The sequence below is a fragment of the Carcharodon carcharias genome, chromosome 2, assembly GCF_017639515.1.
Source record: "Carcharodon carcharias isolate sCarCar2 chromosome 2, sCarCar2.pri, whole genome shotgun sequence".
Classification (NCBI taxonomy): Eukaryota; Metazoa; Chordata; class Chondrichthyes; order Lamniformes; family Lamnidae; genus Carcharodon; species Carcharodon carcharias.
The window spans coordinates 220156278-220173735 of record NC_054468.1 but is presented as its reverse complement, the minus strand read 5'-3'; the positions used below and the strand labels follow the sequence as shown (position 1 = coordinate 220173735).

General features: G+C 41.2%; 1 protein-coding gene and 1 non-coding gene across 3 annotated transcripts in view; one reads left to right on the top strand and one right to left on the bottom strand.

Moving 5' to 3' along the window:
• Positions 1 to 17458, top strand: part of adss2 (adenylosuccinate synthase 2) — a 95513-nt gene that overhangs the window by 18946 nt on the left and 59109 nt on the right. Inside the window, exon 1 of one of the 2 annotated variants that reach the window (XM_041181224.1) lies at positions 14310 to 14333. The exons of the other annotated variant lie outside the window; for it this stretch is intronic. Coding sequence (XP_041037158.1) covers positions 14325 to 14333 — 9 coding nt within the window. The 5' untranslated portion in view covers positions 14310 to 14324. Of the gene's footprint in view, positions 1 to 14309; positions 14334 to 17458 lie in introns of those variants that run through there. 2 annotated transcript variants of the gene reach the window in all.
• Positions 4807 to 4913, bottom strand: LOC121275505. The gene has a single exon (XR_005942477.1). It is a non-coding gene; the product is annotated as a U6 spliceosomal RNA (small nuclear RNA).

The following is a 17458-nucleotide window of genomic DNA, read 5'->3' as shown; positions in this document are numbered from 1 at the left end:
ACGCTGGCTCATGTTCCATGGACTGTGGCAGCTCTCTGGTATCTTAATAATTGGCCATTTCTCGTTGAGTTTTGACAATGAGTGTTGTTGTGGCTATTTTATTATGGGAAGATGAGGTTTGGTACAAAGGCATTCCAATAACACAAGTACATTAAAACTGAGGCCTTGATATCCTGACTAATGTGTTGGTGTAATATATTTTGTTTGCACCTTCAGACATGAACAAAAGCAGAATGTGAATGGCCAGGACATGATCCCTTTGTGCAATTTAACAGCCCCTCGCTTTCCTGTCACCGGCTTCTGAAATAGGTGTGAAACTACGTGGTCTGTTATAACATTTTTGGTGAGCAACAAGTGTGAATTTTGCGAAGTTTTTCCCCCACCTGCTTATATCATTGAGAAGTTGATGGGAGGTACAACTCTACTTGTGCTCAGTCCAATGCTAAAGGCCTGAACTGCTGGCACAGTATTACCTCCAACTAAATATTAAGAAGGCCGAAGCTATTGTCTTTGGTCCTTTCCACAAACTTTATTCCTCTCTCAGCACCAAACTGTTTGCAACTTTGGTGTTGTAATTGACCCCGAGATGAGTTCTGACCACACAACCGTGCCAACACTAAGACAGCATATTTCCACTTCCGTAGCATCACTCTGCCGAGCCCTGCCTCAGCTCATCTGCTGCTGAAACCTTCATCCTTCATGCTTTCTTTATCTCTAGGTTGGCTATACCAACACACTCTTGGCTGGCCTTCCACTAAATTTGAGATCATCCAAAACTCTGCTATGCATGTCCCAACTTACACCAAGTTCTGTTCACCTATCACCTGGTCTACATTGTGTCCTTGTTAAGCAATGCCTTGATTTTAAAATTGTGCTCTTTGTTTTCAAATCCCTTCATGGTTTCACACCTCCCCATCTCTGTAATCTCCACCAGCTCTATAACCCTCTGAGACATCTGCCTGCCTCCAGTTCTGGCCTCTTGAGCATCTCTGATTTTAATCACTCCACCATTAGCAGCCATACTTTCAGTTGCCAAGGCCTTAAGCTCTGGATTTCCCTCCCTAAAGCTCTTCAGCACCACACCTCTCTTTCCTCCTATAAGACACTCCTTAAAATCCGCAGTTTTTTGTTTTTAACTCCTTAAAACCTGCCTCTTTGACCAAGCATTTGGTAATCTGCCCTAATATCTCCCCCTGTGGCTTGGCATCAAATTATGGTTCTGAGAAAGGTTTAGGGACATTTTACTACACTGGAGGCAAGTTATAAATACAAGTTTGAGCCGTTAACTATTTCCACCCACTACATATGAACAAGTTAGTTCAGCAACCTGTCGGCTGTGTGTGCTTGACAAGAATTTGTACTGGGTGTTGCAGTGCAGCCCTTGCACTTTGGTATAGTGCTTGAAGCCTGGTGAAAGGAACCCCTTTAAAACATGAAAACACACTTGCAATGGAAGATAAGTGCAGTAATTAAATTATCTTCACATCAGTGAGGCTTTCTGTTTCTCTCAGAAATAGAACTGATCGCAGGTTATCCCAAGGGAGATTTTATTTTATTTTCAAGGTGCAAAGTTACAGTGCATCATCATACTAAATGGTTCAGAATGAAAATCAAGCTGTTTTCCTTCCGCAACAGGGCACCTTTATCTTTCACATCCACCATGTTCCACACCCCCACCACCACCACCATTTCCCCAAATAAGTAATCTACACTCTGCTGTTTGCTGAGATAAACTTGCTCTCTCTTAATCATAGAGATCAGGAAGGTCACGAGTTAGCTTATCTCAGCCGGGGCAGAGGGAGGAGTTGCAATGTCCTTCCGCAGCTCTGGATCAAGAAGCGAAATTTGTCCATTTGCTATATAGGATGTGTCTGCACGTGAGGACAGGATCAGGCTTCACGTAGTCTGCTTTCCACTGCATGGTGGTTATACTCCATTAAGGGAGTGGATGCCTTCTGGAAGGGAAAGACCTTATCTACAATTCTCTGCCGTTTCTCCTTCCACCCCAATTGGCAACTAATTTTAAAATCCTGTGAGTCACTTATACTGTAATCACCATGGGGTTGCAGATATTCCAACTGAGACTTTTATTGAATGGAACTTGTACTCTCTGAAAATTGTTGAACAGATCAAAGCTCTGCAGTTCTGCCACGTCCAGTTGTGAATGATGGTGGACAATTAAAATATTTAACAGGAGGAGGCTTCACAGATACCCCCATCCTCAATGATGAGGGAGCCAGCACATCCGTGCAAAAGACAAGGTTGAAGCATTTGTAATTGCTGAAATGCATGGAATATGTTCAAGCCCTGCGTTTTTTTTTAATTATCCGGCAACTTTGGGGGACTCATGGTTCCCCATTACTTTCTCCATGGCAACGCACTGTCCAATCAGAGTTGACCTGCCTATCAATCAGCACTCTTTTCTCCTGCAGCATTAATTGTTCCGTTTATTTGAAATTTGGCATTCTTGTATTTGACCTGATGTATGGAGAATGAAAAGCTTCAGCAACATGTCTCTTTTTTCAGCAATATTTAAGTTCTGTACTAACAAGCGGTGACTTGAAAATGTTTCTATTATGTTTGTTGGAATCTTGGGGTTGATTATAATTTTTGAGAAAGAAAAAGCACAATATATCCATCAGCTTTTATGTCTATATCAGTTTTAAAAAGTGATTACACTGCATATTAATGAATATGTCAGCCTAACTAAATTTGAATGTTCTCACTAGTGAGTCCAAAGGTTGAGCATTCAAGCCTGGCTCTTGAGATTTGAGTGCATAATTTAGATTAACGCTTCAGGGCAGAACCAAGGGAGCACAGAGTCTGTCTTTCAGGTGGCCATTGAAGATCAAAGAAGAATGGAGAATTCTGGTCAGCATTCCTCCCTCAATCAAAACCGGCAAAAATAAAATTAACTTGTCATTCATCCTGTTGCTGTTTTTGGGATCTTGCTGTGTGCAAAATGGCAGCCAAACTTGCAGTCATGACAGAACTTCAAAATAATTTGCACACTTTTGGATGTCCTGTGCAAATTGTTAAGGTGCTATATAAATGCAGGTTCCTCCATTCATTACTATGTCATGATCAAATTAGTACTTAACTGTTTGATGGCCCTAATCTGTTTCATTCAGTGAGGCACAGCTAACAAAGGTTTCTTGGCGCAGTAGATCAGAATGTTGTGTCTTTACCTCCAGGCCTGGAGTTTGGGTTCAGCCCAGGATCACAAGATGACCACACGGGTCATTAATAAAGTGAAGTTGAACTATATCAATCCAAGCCTGCAATTCAGAGCTAAATTAGTTTCCTCTAAAGGCTGACTGTGGCTGGTGTGAAAAATAGAAATGTCAAGCTGATCATATGGCATGGAGTGATGGTTAAAACATGCTATGGGAGGGTAGAGGGAGTTCTATTCTGCTTCTGACTGTTAGTTTGATGTACGCCAGGGATCTAAACTTTTAAAGGCTGTTTTTTTTTCTCTTTCAAAAACCACTGGACTTACACTCTCAGAAGCGGCATCTGTTTTTAAAGTAGTGCGATTTTGTGATATAAAACATGGGGCTGAAGAGTGGGATTTAGAAGGGTATGTATCCCTTTCTTCAACACTGGCAGGGCCCCCTGTGAGAAGTAGAGAAACTAATGAAACAAAGCAGAGCAGTGGTCCAAAAGTGACGGCTAGTCTGAGGAGTGACATTGAATAGGTCTATGGAAATGTCTACCAAACCCTGTCTTCCGGTGGCAGAGCTAAATTTGGTTTGGCGGAGAACCATGAAGGAATTTAATATATTCCACATTACCTTTTCCAATGTAAACAGGGTTTATGAGACTATTTTATTTTTTCCTAATTGACCTATTCCTGCTTATGCTGAACAGGTGTTCATTCAGGCACTGCCTACATAATTAATTGCTTTTGCCGTTGATATTTCTATAGACGAGCTTATCCTCCAAGATTTAAAAACATTTACAAGCCATTCGTTCGCCACATCCTCATGCATTAATTTTGTTCAGTTTAGCTTATTTTATTTCTAAGTACAATACTTCTTGCTAAACATACCCTGCCAACAAAAAAGGAAACTGTAAAATGCTTTTTGGTTCTGTGAAGCTGCTTTTGTTCAATACCTAATCCTAAATTATATTTTAAAATAAAATGGGAGGCCAGGGGCAGGAATGATGTTGAACAGGGTGCCAAGGTGCAGTCCTGTGTCTCTGGGCTCAGGTAACAAATGGAGAAAGTCTTGTAGGTCACAGATGATCCCAGATCCTGCTTTTACTAAGTGAGAATGACGCTGGCTGCCTCAGAGCAAAGCAGCCTTGAACAGGGTGTTGGTGAGCCTCAAATATGTTTGCACATAATACACCAATGCCTGTTTGGGCTGTGGCCTCTGGCTGCCTTTTATCTCCTCAGCCAGTATTGCGAAAGGTGCATTTCAGCTCAAAATGTACACGTGTGCCGGCCGTATTGGGAGATTAGTTGGCCAGTTAGCATCCCCACTGAAATGATAAACTAGAGACAATTTTTCTTGAATGTGCAAATTGTGCCATGGCACTGGAGAGGAATTCTCTTGACCATCCATCACTTTGGCGGAATATTGCTATTGTTAATGAGGTGTCCGCTGAAGTTACAGCAGTCAGTTGGGAGAATGTCCAAGGAAATTCCCAGTGCTTGTCTTTTTTCTATGAATTTATAGTTAGACTTGAGTCCTAATATGTTTGAAATTGAAGTTCTAATTGCCTATGTTATAAATGTAAAGTGAATAAATACTCTTAGGGCAACTGGAAGAGATGCTTATTCACATCTCATTCACTTGAGGTGATATGGAACGCTTCACGAATTTGCGTGTCATCCTTGCGCAGGGGCCATGCTAATCTTCTCTGTATCGTTACAATTTTAGTATATGTGCTGCCGAAGCGAGCACTCACTTGAGGTGATAGAAACGATATTCGTTGGATTGTTAATTGGCTATATTTAGTCAGTTGCAATATTATCAGCTCTAGTTCAAAAAGAATGGCTGGATCCTTCAAATTGTGGATCTTGTGTAGGCAATGGTTCTTTTATTTTATAGGTTCCACAAATGCCAGATGCTTTGATCTGAAAATTGGGCAAGTGCAGAATGATAAGATTGTGCCTTATCAAAGCATTAATAAGGTAAAGAAGTGAGTCATTATTCACTTAAAGGTTTAAGATGTATTAAGATGTTCAAAGGTCTTGTTAAGCTTACAAGAACTTTGAGGCCAGAATTGTGAGGATTACACTCTTTCATAGATCCTGCCAAATGGCCCCATTTTGAAGGGACTCAGCAACACGACTAAAACTCAACTGACTTGTCATGTTGGACAGTTTAATGTGCCCATGAAAGTACTGTATTACTAAAAAGAAAGATAAAGCTCCATTTGATTTGCTCCTAAATGAGTGATTCATGGGTTAAGCTCTAAATGCAGTCTGTCAGTCTGATGGATGCTTCTACACTGCATCCACTAAAATCCAGTGATATAAAGAAAAGGTTGTTGACTCTGAGGCACAACACATCACATTCACCATATATAAGGTTAAGTTTCAGTTCTCAAGAGACGTGACCCTGCCTATGGGTGTTGCCTTTTACAGTGAACACAAGTAAAAGGTGAAAAACTGCCTAAATTGTAACACTTTCATCCCCATCAATCTGGGCTGGATGGACGAGTTAAAGGTCCTCTTGGTCCTTGTTTCACTGGCCCCATGTTCATGCCCTTAATTGCAAAGAAGAAAGCAAATAACTGAAGGTGATTGACAAAAAAATCCGAAACAACATGAGGAAAATCTTTCTTATGCAATGAGTGATTAGGTTTTGAAATGAACTGCCTGATAGGATAGTTGAAACAGATTCAATAGTAACCTTCAAAAGGGAATTGGATAAATATATGCAAGATTTTTTTTCATGGATGTGGAGCAAGAGCAGGGGGAGCGATACTAACCGGATTGCTCTTCAAAAGAACCGGCGCGGAATCGATGGGCAAGTGGCCTCCCTCTGTGCTGTACTGTTTTATGATTCTATGAATTATGCTGTGGAATAGGTGTTTGTTTCCCTCCCCTATTTAGACACATAGTGCTGCAGTTCCTGTTGTGTTTGTATAATTTGAAGCACGGTCACAAATTGATGCCAATCCTGCTGGTATTCTAAGTGTAATGTGAGAGGATTGGTGATATAGGGCAGGCATGGGGGAGGGAGTTGGAGTTGTAAAGAGGGAAATGGTGCTGAGGCTTTAGAGGTCACATTTCACCTGTTATTTATACTCTTGTGGAAATTTGCAACAGTTTAAACTGAGAAAGCTGGGTTCCCAGGATAGAAATAGACTGGTTAATAAAAATCCCAATTTGTCTGATTAAACTATGATATAACTTTTCTTATCATGAAATGAAATGTCATCTTCATTTGAAAGGAGCCTGTTGTATTAATATCTCATAATTGGACCCTGCACAATATCTCATCAAGCGATCCCACCCTATAATTAATGTTGAATACTGTTCACAAGGGAATTGCTTTCAGGATTTGTTCACAACTTGATGACCTTAATTCTTTTTGCAACTAATCCCATTATTGCTGAAAAAAGAGACATCTCGAAGCTTTTTGTCATGCACTCATCAGGACACTTCACAAAAATATCCGCATAAAGGGAAAACAATTTATACTGTATGAGAAGAGAGTGCTGATTGGTTCGATTTACAGATAAATTAAGAACCGGGAAGCTATCAAATTTCTCCAGGCATGTAGTAAACCCCCGGTCGTGCCAGTTTTCATTTCTAAATGTATAGATAATGCTAAATTGAGACACAGTCCCATGATTGAATGAATGTTTATGCAAGATGAGATTGAACAGATTGTTAAATTGGTAACAGGGTTACTCATTTACTTCGTGCCCTACACTACGCTTCATCTGAGGCGTGCAAATTTCTTTCATTTTTCGATTTGATCTGTTAATGCCGCTGTATTGCTTCAATAGATGACCACACCATAAATAGTTTGAAACACGGCCACACTATAAACTCACTGAAGCAGAAGCGGTTTGGCAACGCAATTCATGTCACCACTAAATACGTAACAAATCTCTCTAATCATGTACTCTCAGAAAGTGAGGAGTTTGTTCTTATGCAAGGTCTTAATTTTGGTGTGCCTTCGTTTCAATCAAACAGGAAGAGGTATTTGCTGAGTTCGAGCTCCTCTACTCCCTGATATGGCACAACCAATGGTAAATGCTGAGCTGCTCAAATCCCAAAGAGAAACTTGAAACAGTTGCCACAACTGTTTTGTAATTTGTATAAATTTCGAGATGCATGCCTTGAATTCAGTAGTAATAAGACCACTGAGTCTTAAATTTCTTTTATAAAACTAAATTAAACCTTTATTAATAGAAGAAATGATTTTAAGTACACGCATAGATCTTCAAATTATTACAATGATAACTTCTAAATCCCCTAGTTAATTTAACTCCCAGTTACACTTTCGTTAAGGCAACTGTAAGACACATAGATATTAAAAGACCCAGGCAAAGAAACACAATACCCTGAACAATCCAATTCAAAGTGAGTTTTCTTAACTTCAGTTCTTTGTAGACAGCAGCTTGTGTGTGGATGCTGGAGCTTTATTCACACTTCTTTTAGATCTTAAAATTCCTGTCCTTAAACGCAACCTTCACTCCTTTATACATATTTTCCCCTTTGAATGCAAATTCCCATAGTTTCACTATGTCTTTGAACTTTACCTTTCTAATAATAAAAATCTCTCATAGTATCAATTTTACCAGTAATCTTTGGGAAAAATAAACACACTGTTTCTTAACTTTTCCTGGCTAGGTGTAATATTTCACTCCTCCTTTTGAAATCAATCTAGTCTGGTTATCTAAAAATGTAAAAATGCAAATGTTCCCTTTACACTTGTGTTTACCTACTTAAGATTTTAAACCTAGCTTATCTTCTCATACATCAAAGCCTTCAGACCAGCTGCCTTTAATTCATTAAGTCCCACACACACAGACATAGACACAGACCCCACTATCACGCTACAATAAATTCCAATAACATTATCAAAATTATTATATCTTCCTGACACTCTCAACTATCCTGCCACAAACCAGGGTCCACTGAAGATGCTGAATCCTTGAAAGTATATCTAGCTGATCTAGTGCACACATATTGTGGGATTCCAAACGACCTGCCTGACTTTTGCGTGCAACGCATATGTCTTGCAAGTTGCGAGGCCTTAAGAACAAGCTGGACATACACATCCATAAACCTGACAAAGGGACGGGAATAGTCATCCTTAACAAGCGTGGCTATATCAAAAAAATGTATGCCCTTCTTAATGTTGGGTCCAAATTCGTATTCATCGGACCTGCTGCACAACATGACCGGACAGACTTGCTCGAAAGTAAGCTAAAATAAAATGGCTTGCTGGACTTGTGCAAGAATGACAAGCTGCCGTATGTTATATTTGATGGTTTGACCTCACGGCTCGCTGTGTCTGCGTATGTATGGGCTGCTCCAAGACACAAAAGTGATGTCCCTTTACGCCCCATCTTATCTATGACTAGTTCTGCACAACATGTATTGGCCAAATGGTTGGGTGAATTGTTACAACCAGTTTTGACCAAGGATTCCTTCACGTTTGTGAAGGCCATACAGGACTTGCATATCAATAGCAATGCTGTGTCCATGTGCTCATTTGGCATTGCTAGCCTATTCACCAATGTTCCACTTAAGGAAGCTATCGATATTTGCGCCGAAGCACCATGTAATGGCGATCTAGACCCACCACCATTGTGTGAATCAGTATTCAGTAAACTTATGAACTCGGCAACTCGCGCAGTTGAGTTCAGTTTTAAGGACACCATGTATGCCCACATAGGTGGTGTTGCCACAGGATCCCTTCAGGTCCAGCTCTTGCAAACATCTTTGTTGGGTTCCATGAGAAATGTGCCTTTGATGGAATGACACCTAATCTCCTATCCCTAGCGTATTTCTGATATGTGGTTGATATGTTCATTAGATTTAAATCCGCAGCTGCATGTAATAATTTCCTTGCATGTCTTAATGGGCTCCATCCTGTGCTCAAATTCACGTTTGAAATGGAGCAGTTAAATAAGCTCCCCTTCCTTAACGTACTAGTTGAGAAATCTGCCGGGGTGGGGTGGTTCTCTACCACGGTCTACTGCAAGCCTACCTTCACTGATCAATATATGCGTTGGGATTCTTACAGTTCCACACGCTATAAGATTGGTCTTATATCGGCAACCTTGTAAAAAGGGCTCAAGCCATTTTCTTCCCATGCAAGCTTGCTGCTGAAATAGGCGCATCAAAGGCATCCTGTGGGATAATGGCTACCGTGATCAGATCATTTCGCGCTGTATATTATGCAAACTCATGAACAGGCCCAAGGCCACCACTTTCACTCCTGAAAAGTGCCCAGTCTACCTCAGATTACCTTGGAAGGCCAAAGTATCTCAAATATTTGAGCAACAGGTGAAGCTAGCTGTTTTATGCTGCCAGTATGCAGTCGCAACACGAGTGGCATCCGCCACTAACAGGATGCTGCTGTCAAGCCAAAAAAGACGTTCTGCCTATCACACAAATGAGTGACGTGGTATATGAATTTCAGTGCCAGTGTGATGCTAGGTATGTAGGCTGTACGTCCCAAAGACTGGCAGTTCATATCAAATGGCATGTCCCAGCCGCTGTTCGCAACGGGCAAGGTATGGGCTGTCCCAACTAGCCCATGTTAGCAAAACTCAAAAGCACAGTGTCCAACATTAGATGTGATTCTGTGATTGGGCAACATTTGCTAAACAATTCTCAGGTGCTAAGAATTACGCTGACAACCAATTTAAGATTGTCAGTCAGGCTCTGTGACGCATTTGCATGCACTGGAAGTTATATTTTTAATACACAGGGCCTGGTTCTTTGCAGACAAAATATGTACACATATTGTGCCTGTTTCAGCCAAAAAAAATAAGTGACAGCTATTCGCTGTCATTCATTCATTAGATCAATGCCTCAACCAATCAGGGTCAAGCTACCTGGTTTAAATTTCAAACAATGCTTGGCAGTTAACTGTCAGTCACTATCAGTGGTGCATTCTCTATGGCAACACCTCTACCAATCAGGGTCCACTTGGTAACCAATCAGCACTTTCTTCTCATACAATATAATTGTTGGTTTCCCTTTATATTGGTATTTTTGTGAAGTGTCTTGATGAGTGCGAGGCAAAAAGCTTCGACATGTCTTTGTGTCCAGCAATACTCAAGTGCTGTGCTACCAAACAACTAACCTCATTGTTAGCAGATGCTGTGACAAACATTCTATCCAGCAATTTGGGCTGTTCTGTCTTCCCAGGCAAGTGTTGTGAGAGTTTCAATTTGAGTTAATCAAACCTCCATCCACCAGCATGCTTAGATCACTCGGTACCCAAGCAATATCATTGCTATCGATGAGACTGCTGCTGTGTGGCCAGATGGGCTGAATACTTTCATTAAGCTGGAAGTGTGTGCAAAGTTTACTACTTCTATGCTGCATGGGAATGGATTAATAGCAATCAACAGCAAACTTTGCCTGTATTAAATTAAAATAGCAGATTTGCAAAGTATTAATTGTGGGGCTTTCTCTTCGCCCAATACCACAAACCCCAAAGAACTTTATTGTTTTTAATAAACGTTATTGACATTTCTGCACCAGACCATGTTCTTCAAATGTGTTTTATGTTTACCCTAGAAATAGTATGTCTTGTTTCTTTGCATTATATTCCTGATTTAAATCAGTCACTTTGACATCCTGTTGTAACTATGAACATTGTGCTTTACCCCCTCTTAACTTCTCTACATCAGTGACAACCCCTCCATGTTCCTCCAACACCTCTCGATTGCTGCCAATGTATCTCTAGCAATGGCTTCACTTCCCACCCCTGCGTTGTTCCCACTTGAGTTGTCCAAGGATTTAACCTTTGCATCTTTCGCTTGCTCATCTACTTGCTGCCCCTTACTGACATCTGCAACCTTGAGGTTAGCTTCCCCACGTACACTGACCATTAACCCAGTACTATATCTCCACTAATTTGGCTGACCACCCACCACCCCCACACCCATTGGCTGCATTACATTGTTAGAATACAATATTTGCCCAACACCAACAATCAGTCCTGGATGAGCCATTATTTCCTCTAGTTAAACATTGGGAAAAATGGAAACCGTTGTCTTTGGCTTCCATCACAAACTCTGTTTGCTTGCTATTGATTTCATCCCCTTTCCTGTCACTGTCTCAGGCGAAATCAGATTGTTTGCTATGTGCAAGTCCAATCCAACTTTAAACTCAACTTCTGACCATATGTCCACCTCTGTAACATCACTGACCTCTGCCCCACTTCAGCCCATCTGCTGCTGAATTACCCCATCCATGCCTTTGACACTTAACTACTCCAGTGCTCTCTTGGCCTGCCTATCACCTTCTGAAAGCTTTGGCTCATCCTAAACTGTGCCACCTGATCTTATCCTGCACCAGGTCCTGCTCACCCATCACCTCTCTCCTTGCTGTTTGCTCCTTGTTTTTGATCACCCAAGTTTAATACTTTTAACCTTACTCAAGTTTAATACTCTCAAAGGAAAACACAAAATGCTGGAAAAACTCAGCAGGTCTGCCAGCATCTATGGAGAGAGGAACGGAGTTAATGTTTCAAGTCCATATGACTTTTTCAGAGCTTTGGAGAGTCATATGGACTTGAAACGTTAAGTCTGTTTTCTCTCCACGGATGCTGCCAGACCTGCTGAGTTTTGCAAGCATTTTCCGTTCTTATTTCAGAATTCCAGCTTCCACAGTATTTTATTTTTACCTTTTGTGTTTAATAGTCTCAACCTTGCCCAAGTTTAATACTCACAACCTTGCTCAAGTTTAATACTCGCAACCTTGCCTTTAAATCCTTTTTATAGTCTTAGAGCGACAGAAAGGTTACGATGCAGAAAAAGGTAATTCAGCCCATTGTTTCTGCACTGGCCAAAAAAGAGGGAGGGGAAAAATAAACTAGCCGCTCATTTTAATTCCACTTTCTAGCACCTGGTCCATAGCCTTGCAGGTTATAACACTTCAGGTGCAGATACAGGTACCTTTTAAATGAGTTGAGCGTGTCAGCCTCAACCATCAATTCAGACAGTGAATCTAGGTGCCCACCACCCTCTGGGTGAAAAAGCTTTTACTTATGTCCCCTCTAATCCTTCTACCAATCACCTTAAATCTATGACCCCTGGTAATTGACCCATCAGCTAGGGGAAACGGGTAATTCCTTTCTAGCCTATCTAGACCCCTCATAATTTTGTACACCTCAATTAGGCCACCCCTCTGCTGCCTCTGTTCTAAGGAAAACAACCCTAGCCTTTCCAATCCTCATAGCTGCAATTTTTGAGTCCTGGTAACATTCTTGTAAATCTCCTCTGTACTCTCTCCACAGCAATTATGCCCTTCCTGTAATGTGATGACCAGAACTGTGCACATTCTAGCTGTGGCCTAACCAGTATTTTATACAGTTCCAGCATTACATCCCTGCTTTTGTATTTAATACCTCATCCAATAAAGGAAAGCATTCCATTTGTTTTCTTTACCACCTTATCCGCCTGCCCTGCCCCCTTCAGGAGCCTGTGGACATAGACTCTCACTTCCTCAACCCTCTCAATATCCTCCTGTTGAGTATTCCTTTGTTTGTCCTCCTCAAATGCATTACCTCACACTTTTTTCCGGATTGAATTCCATTTGCCACTTTTCCACCCATTCAACCAAACCATTGATGATATTCTGAAGACAACAGCTACCCTCTTCACTATCAAATACATGGCCAATTTTTGTCATCTGCAAATTTCCTGGTCATGCCTCCCACATTTAAATCTTGCCCCTCTCTATCTCAGTAACCTTATTCGGCTCTACATTTCTCCACCCCTCTGACTCTAGCCTCTAGTGCAAAAAACCTCCCTTTGCCTCAACATAAGCTGTCGTGCCTTTAGTTAGCCCCTGCTCTTGGATTCCTCCTGTAAACTTCTTTGTTTCTTCACCTAGTTTCAGACTTACTCTGATAATGCTTGTGGTTGCCTCCTACCTAATATGCCCTCCTTTAGCTTGGTCTTTTTTTTTGGAACTGCATTGGATGTTTTTGTTAAATATTAAATGCTGGAATATGCAAGTTGTTCACTGGAAAAAATTTTCAATTATCCTATAATTCAAATTAAGTGATCTTGGATTATTATCAAATTTTAGCTCCAGTCTTAAGAAATGCATTCTCATTTGAGTTTGTTTTGGCAGGGGGGAAATTGTCAAATTTAATTAATGGTTTACATATTTTAATTCCCCTTTCCAAAAGAATTTTAAAGCACAAGAGCAATACTGTTTTCATTTATACCAGTCATCCTGTGGCCATGCCCTCTAGGAGCCAGACTGAGAATGACCATACACTTTTTGAGCTTCTGTCTGGGCTCCGGGCTCAGTCTGTGCTGACCTTGATACACATTTTTGTGAAAGGGTTCAAGATGGTAGAGCGATACATTTCCTTGAAATCCAGGGCTGCCGCTCAGTGTAACCTTGATCACTTGAGTAAGCAACTAGTAATTGGTTCTCAGTTATCACTTCTAAAGAAACCTGAGATGCACTTGAAAATACCACCCATCCTAGGATCAGATTCATTCCTCGTTTGGATAATGTTTTAGTTTTACTCAGTGAAAGGTGCCACATAAACGCAAGTTATTGAAGTTTCAGGTGTCTTACAAGTGAGCCAGTTCAGCAAGCTGTTTGTTGAAGGCATACCAACTCAGCTAGCCTACCAAAGATGTTTTTCCTTGGGTGAATGTTACCCTTAAGTCCAAACAAAAGCTATGTGGCTTTGAAATAGCCATTCGAAGAGGGATTGTGGCTGGATAGGAGCTCTGTGTGGAAGGTTCTCATTCAACTGTGTTTGTTTAGTTGCTTTGCTGCTTCAAATGTCCTGAATATTTGTGGATTAGCAAACAGGATCTGATTCACTGCTATTGCAGTTTGTCTTATTTTAGGAATCATTTGTATTCCAACACTCTTGTGTATATAATGTGAGGCTTCCTAAAACTTCCAAGAGTAGATCCCATTACCCATGTTCCTCTATTTTCTCATTAACCGCCACCATCCCCCGCCCAACATATTCAGCCACAGGATCCACAATATTACACCATATTGGCTTAAATCCAATTTCCTCTAAGGCATACAAAAACAAAATACTGTGGATGCTGGCAACCTGAACTAAAAGTGCAAAATACCAGAAATATTCAGCAGGTCTGGCACCATCTGTGGAGAGAGAAAATTAATGTTTCAGGTTAGTGACCTTTCATTGGAATTGGAATAAAGTTAGAAATGTAATGGGTTTTGGACAAGTGAGTTGGGGAAGGTGGGAAAAAGAACAAAAGGGAAGGTCAGTGTTGGAGTGGAAGACAGGAGTGATTAAGTGATAGAGGAGTTCATGGTGCAAGGCCAGAGGGAGTGGTTATGGGCAAGTAAACTAAAGATGTGTCTATAGGAGGTGTAAATGACTGGTTTATGAATTGTGCCGTCTGAAAGCAAAGAAAGGGAGAAACCGAAGAAAATAAAAAACCAGCAAAGGACAGGGAAATAAAATATGGTGGAGGCTATGACCTAAAATTGTTTATTTCAACTTTGAGTCCAGAAGACAGTAAAATTCCCAGTCAAAAGATGAGATGCTGTTCCTCCAGCATGTGTTGAGTTTCATTGGAACATTACAGAAGGTCAGTGACAGAAAGGTCAGAGTGGGAGGAAGATGGAGAATTAAAATGACAGGTGACCGGAAATATGGGATGACGTTTAAGGACTGGCTGGAGGTGTTCTGAAAAAGCAGTCACCTGGTCTGAATTTGGATTCCTCAGTGTAGAGAAGGTCACATCATGATAAGTGAATACAGTATACCAAACTGAAAGAAATGCAGGTAAATTGCTGATCATCTGGAAGGAATGTTTGGGAATGCTTGGACGGTGAGGAGGAAGGAGGTAAAAGGGCAAGCATCGCATCTCCTGTGCTTGCTTGGAAAGGTGCAGTGGGAAGCGATGGGATGCTGGGGTTGACTGAAGAGTGGACCAATGTATCCTAGGGGAATGGTCCATTTGGAATGCTGATAGGAGAGGGGAAGAAGAAGTTGGTGGTGGCAAAACGCTGGAGTTGGCAGAGGATGATCTGTTGAATACAGAGGCTGGTGGGTTGGAAGGTGAGAGCAAGGGGAACTCTATCATGGTTCTGGGAGGGAGGGGAGGGTGAGAAGAAGTATGGGAAATGGAATAGACAGGGTTGAGGGCCTTGTCAGTCATGGGGGGATTTCTCAGTTGAGGAAAGGGAAGACACATTAGAAGTGCTGGTACAGACATGCGGCAGAGACTGAGAAAGTGGGACGATGGAATAGAGTCCTTACAGGAAGCGAGTTGTGAGGCAGTATAGAATTGGTAATCCTTTTGGCAGTGAGTTATGATATGGAATGCACAACCTGAAAAGATAGTGGAATCAGATTGAGTAGTAACTATCAACTGGGAATTGGATAAATTCTTGAAGAGGAAAAAAGTTAAAGGCCTTTGGGGAAAGAGAAGTGAGACTAATTGGATAACTGTCATAGATCAAATTCACTCCTGTGCCGTATCATCTGCTTGATCGCTAGTATCTAGGGAAAATTGGTGCCATTCTCTATATCTTCTACTCTCCTCCCTGAATCCCATCAAATGATTTGATTTGCCTTAACAGCATTGATCAATTTTTAAGAGGGTAGATGAGAAGTACACTTCTAGAGGGGAAAAGTATAAAAATTGCCAGCATCTCTTTATAAATATTTGACTGTTTGAATTGGGAACAGCAAGTCCTGAATTTGCTTCTCTTTCTGTTCATGTAAGCTATTCAGGCTACCTGTGCTCTCCCCCAATTCACTTTTGTGTATATTCATCAATTTGGCAGCATCCGCTTTGAACCAGATATTAAACACTGATCCTGTGTAACCTTTCTAATATTACTGTGATCATGGGTTGAGCTCTTATATGTATTGATGGGTATTTTTTTGGTGGGACAGAATTTTTGGACTCTTCTCTCCCTCCTTTTCCTTCTGTCTGACCCCTACGCAGTTCATATATTTTTCGGCATGGATGGAGGCTATAAGGCCCAGCGTGCCCATGTTGGGTCTCTATAAGAGCTATCCAATTAGTTGCATTCCTCATAGCCCTGCAGATTTCTCCTTTTCAAATATGTGTCCAATTACCTTTTAGAAGTTAATATTGAATCTGCTACTGATGTCCTTTCAGGCAGTACATTCTGGATCACAATAACTTGTAATGTAAGAAGTATTTCTCCTTATTTCCAATTATCTCAAATTTGTCTTCCTGCCAGCGGAAACAGTTTCTAACTATTTACTCCATTAAAACCCATCATAATTTTGAACACGTCTGTCAAATCTCCCCTTTACTTTCTCTGCTCCAAGGAGAACGATCCCAGTTTCTTCAGTGTCTCTACTGAAGATCTTTATCCCTGGTACCATTCTGGTATGTTTCCTCTGCACCTTCTTGCTGTCCAGTAAAATGTTAAATAATTTTCTTTTCAACAAAGGTTTTCTGCACTCTTTTTAAAGATGCTGAATTTCTCTAGGCTGTGTTTTGTTGCAGAAATCTGATCTCCAAATTGCAGACCCTAGTTACAGATTGGGCTGCATGATTGACCGAATACGGATCTGAATCTCTGCTGTTCTATTCCCAGACCTCAAAATTTTACTAAAGTCTAATGATTCAAACATTTAATTAACTTAAAGGCAGATTTTGTTTACTTTTATGCGGGGTGTTCATGCAGAGGACTAGCCAGTTGTGTCTTTGAGAAACTTTTCTGTTGTTGGCCTAAGCCCAGCATTGTGTCTGAGAATCTTATTAATCAATGCCATTGTGATGAGGAGAACCTCCAGCCAGTCTGAGACTGCTACTTATTATATTGGTGTTGGTTCTCCATGCAAAATGGCCTATTTTCCTGGTTACTGTAGCTGTGGCCTTATTGAAATGCCTTTCAGAGGAAGGTGCTGTTTCCATCCAGTGCTGTGCAAACATAAGGGGTGGACAAGGATGGAGCCATGGAACATGTCAGATGTGACAGTGTGGCACTGGGGAAAACAAGCCCAAATACCAGGAAAGGGCCATGAAGCCTGTCTCATACAGCATTTGTGCAACCTTTGCACTTGGCAAGAAGCTGTTGGAATCGATGTACTGACTCCCTTGGAGTTAGAGTCAGAAGAGGGCAGCTCCATGGAGGTGGACAGGTGTTGACTCTGAAATGGCTGAGCATATTGTGGCCTGTGGAGGGTTCAGAGAGGAACAGGTGCCACAGTTTCTGTCATACAGAATTTTATTGCTGAATTTGATCGATGCAGTCTTGGTGCTGTGCAATGGAATGTGGTAGGCCAAAATCCAGACTCCG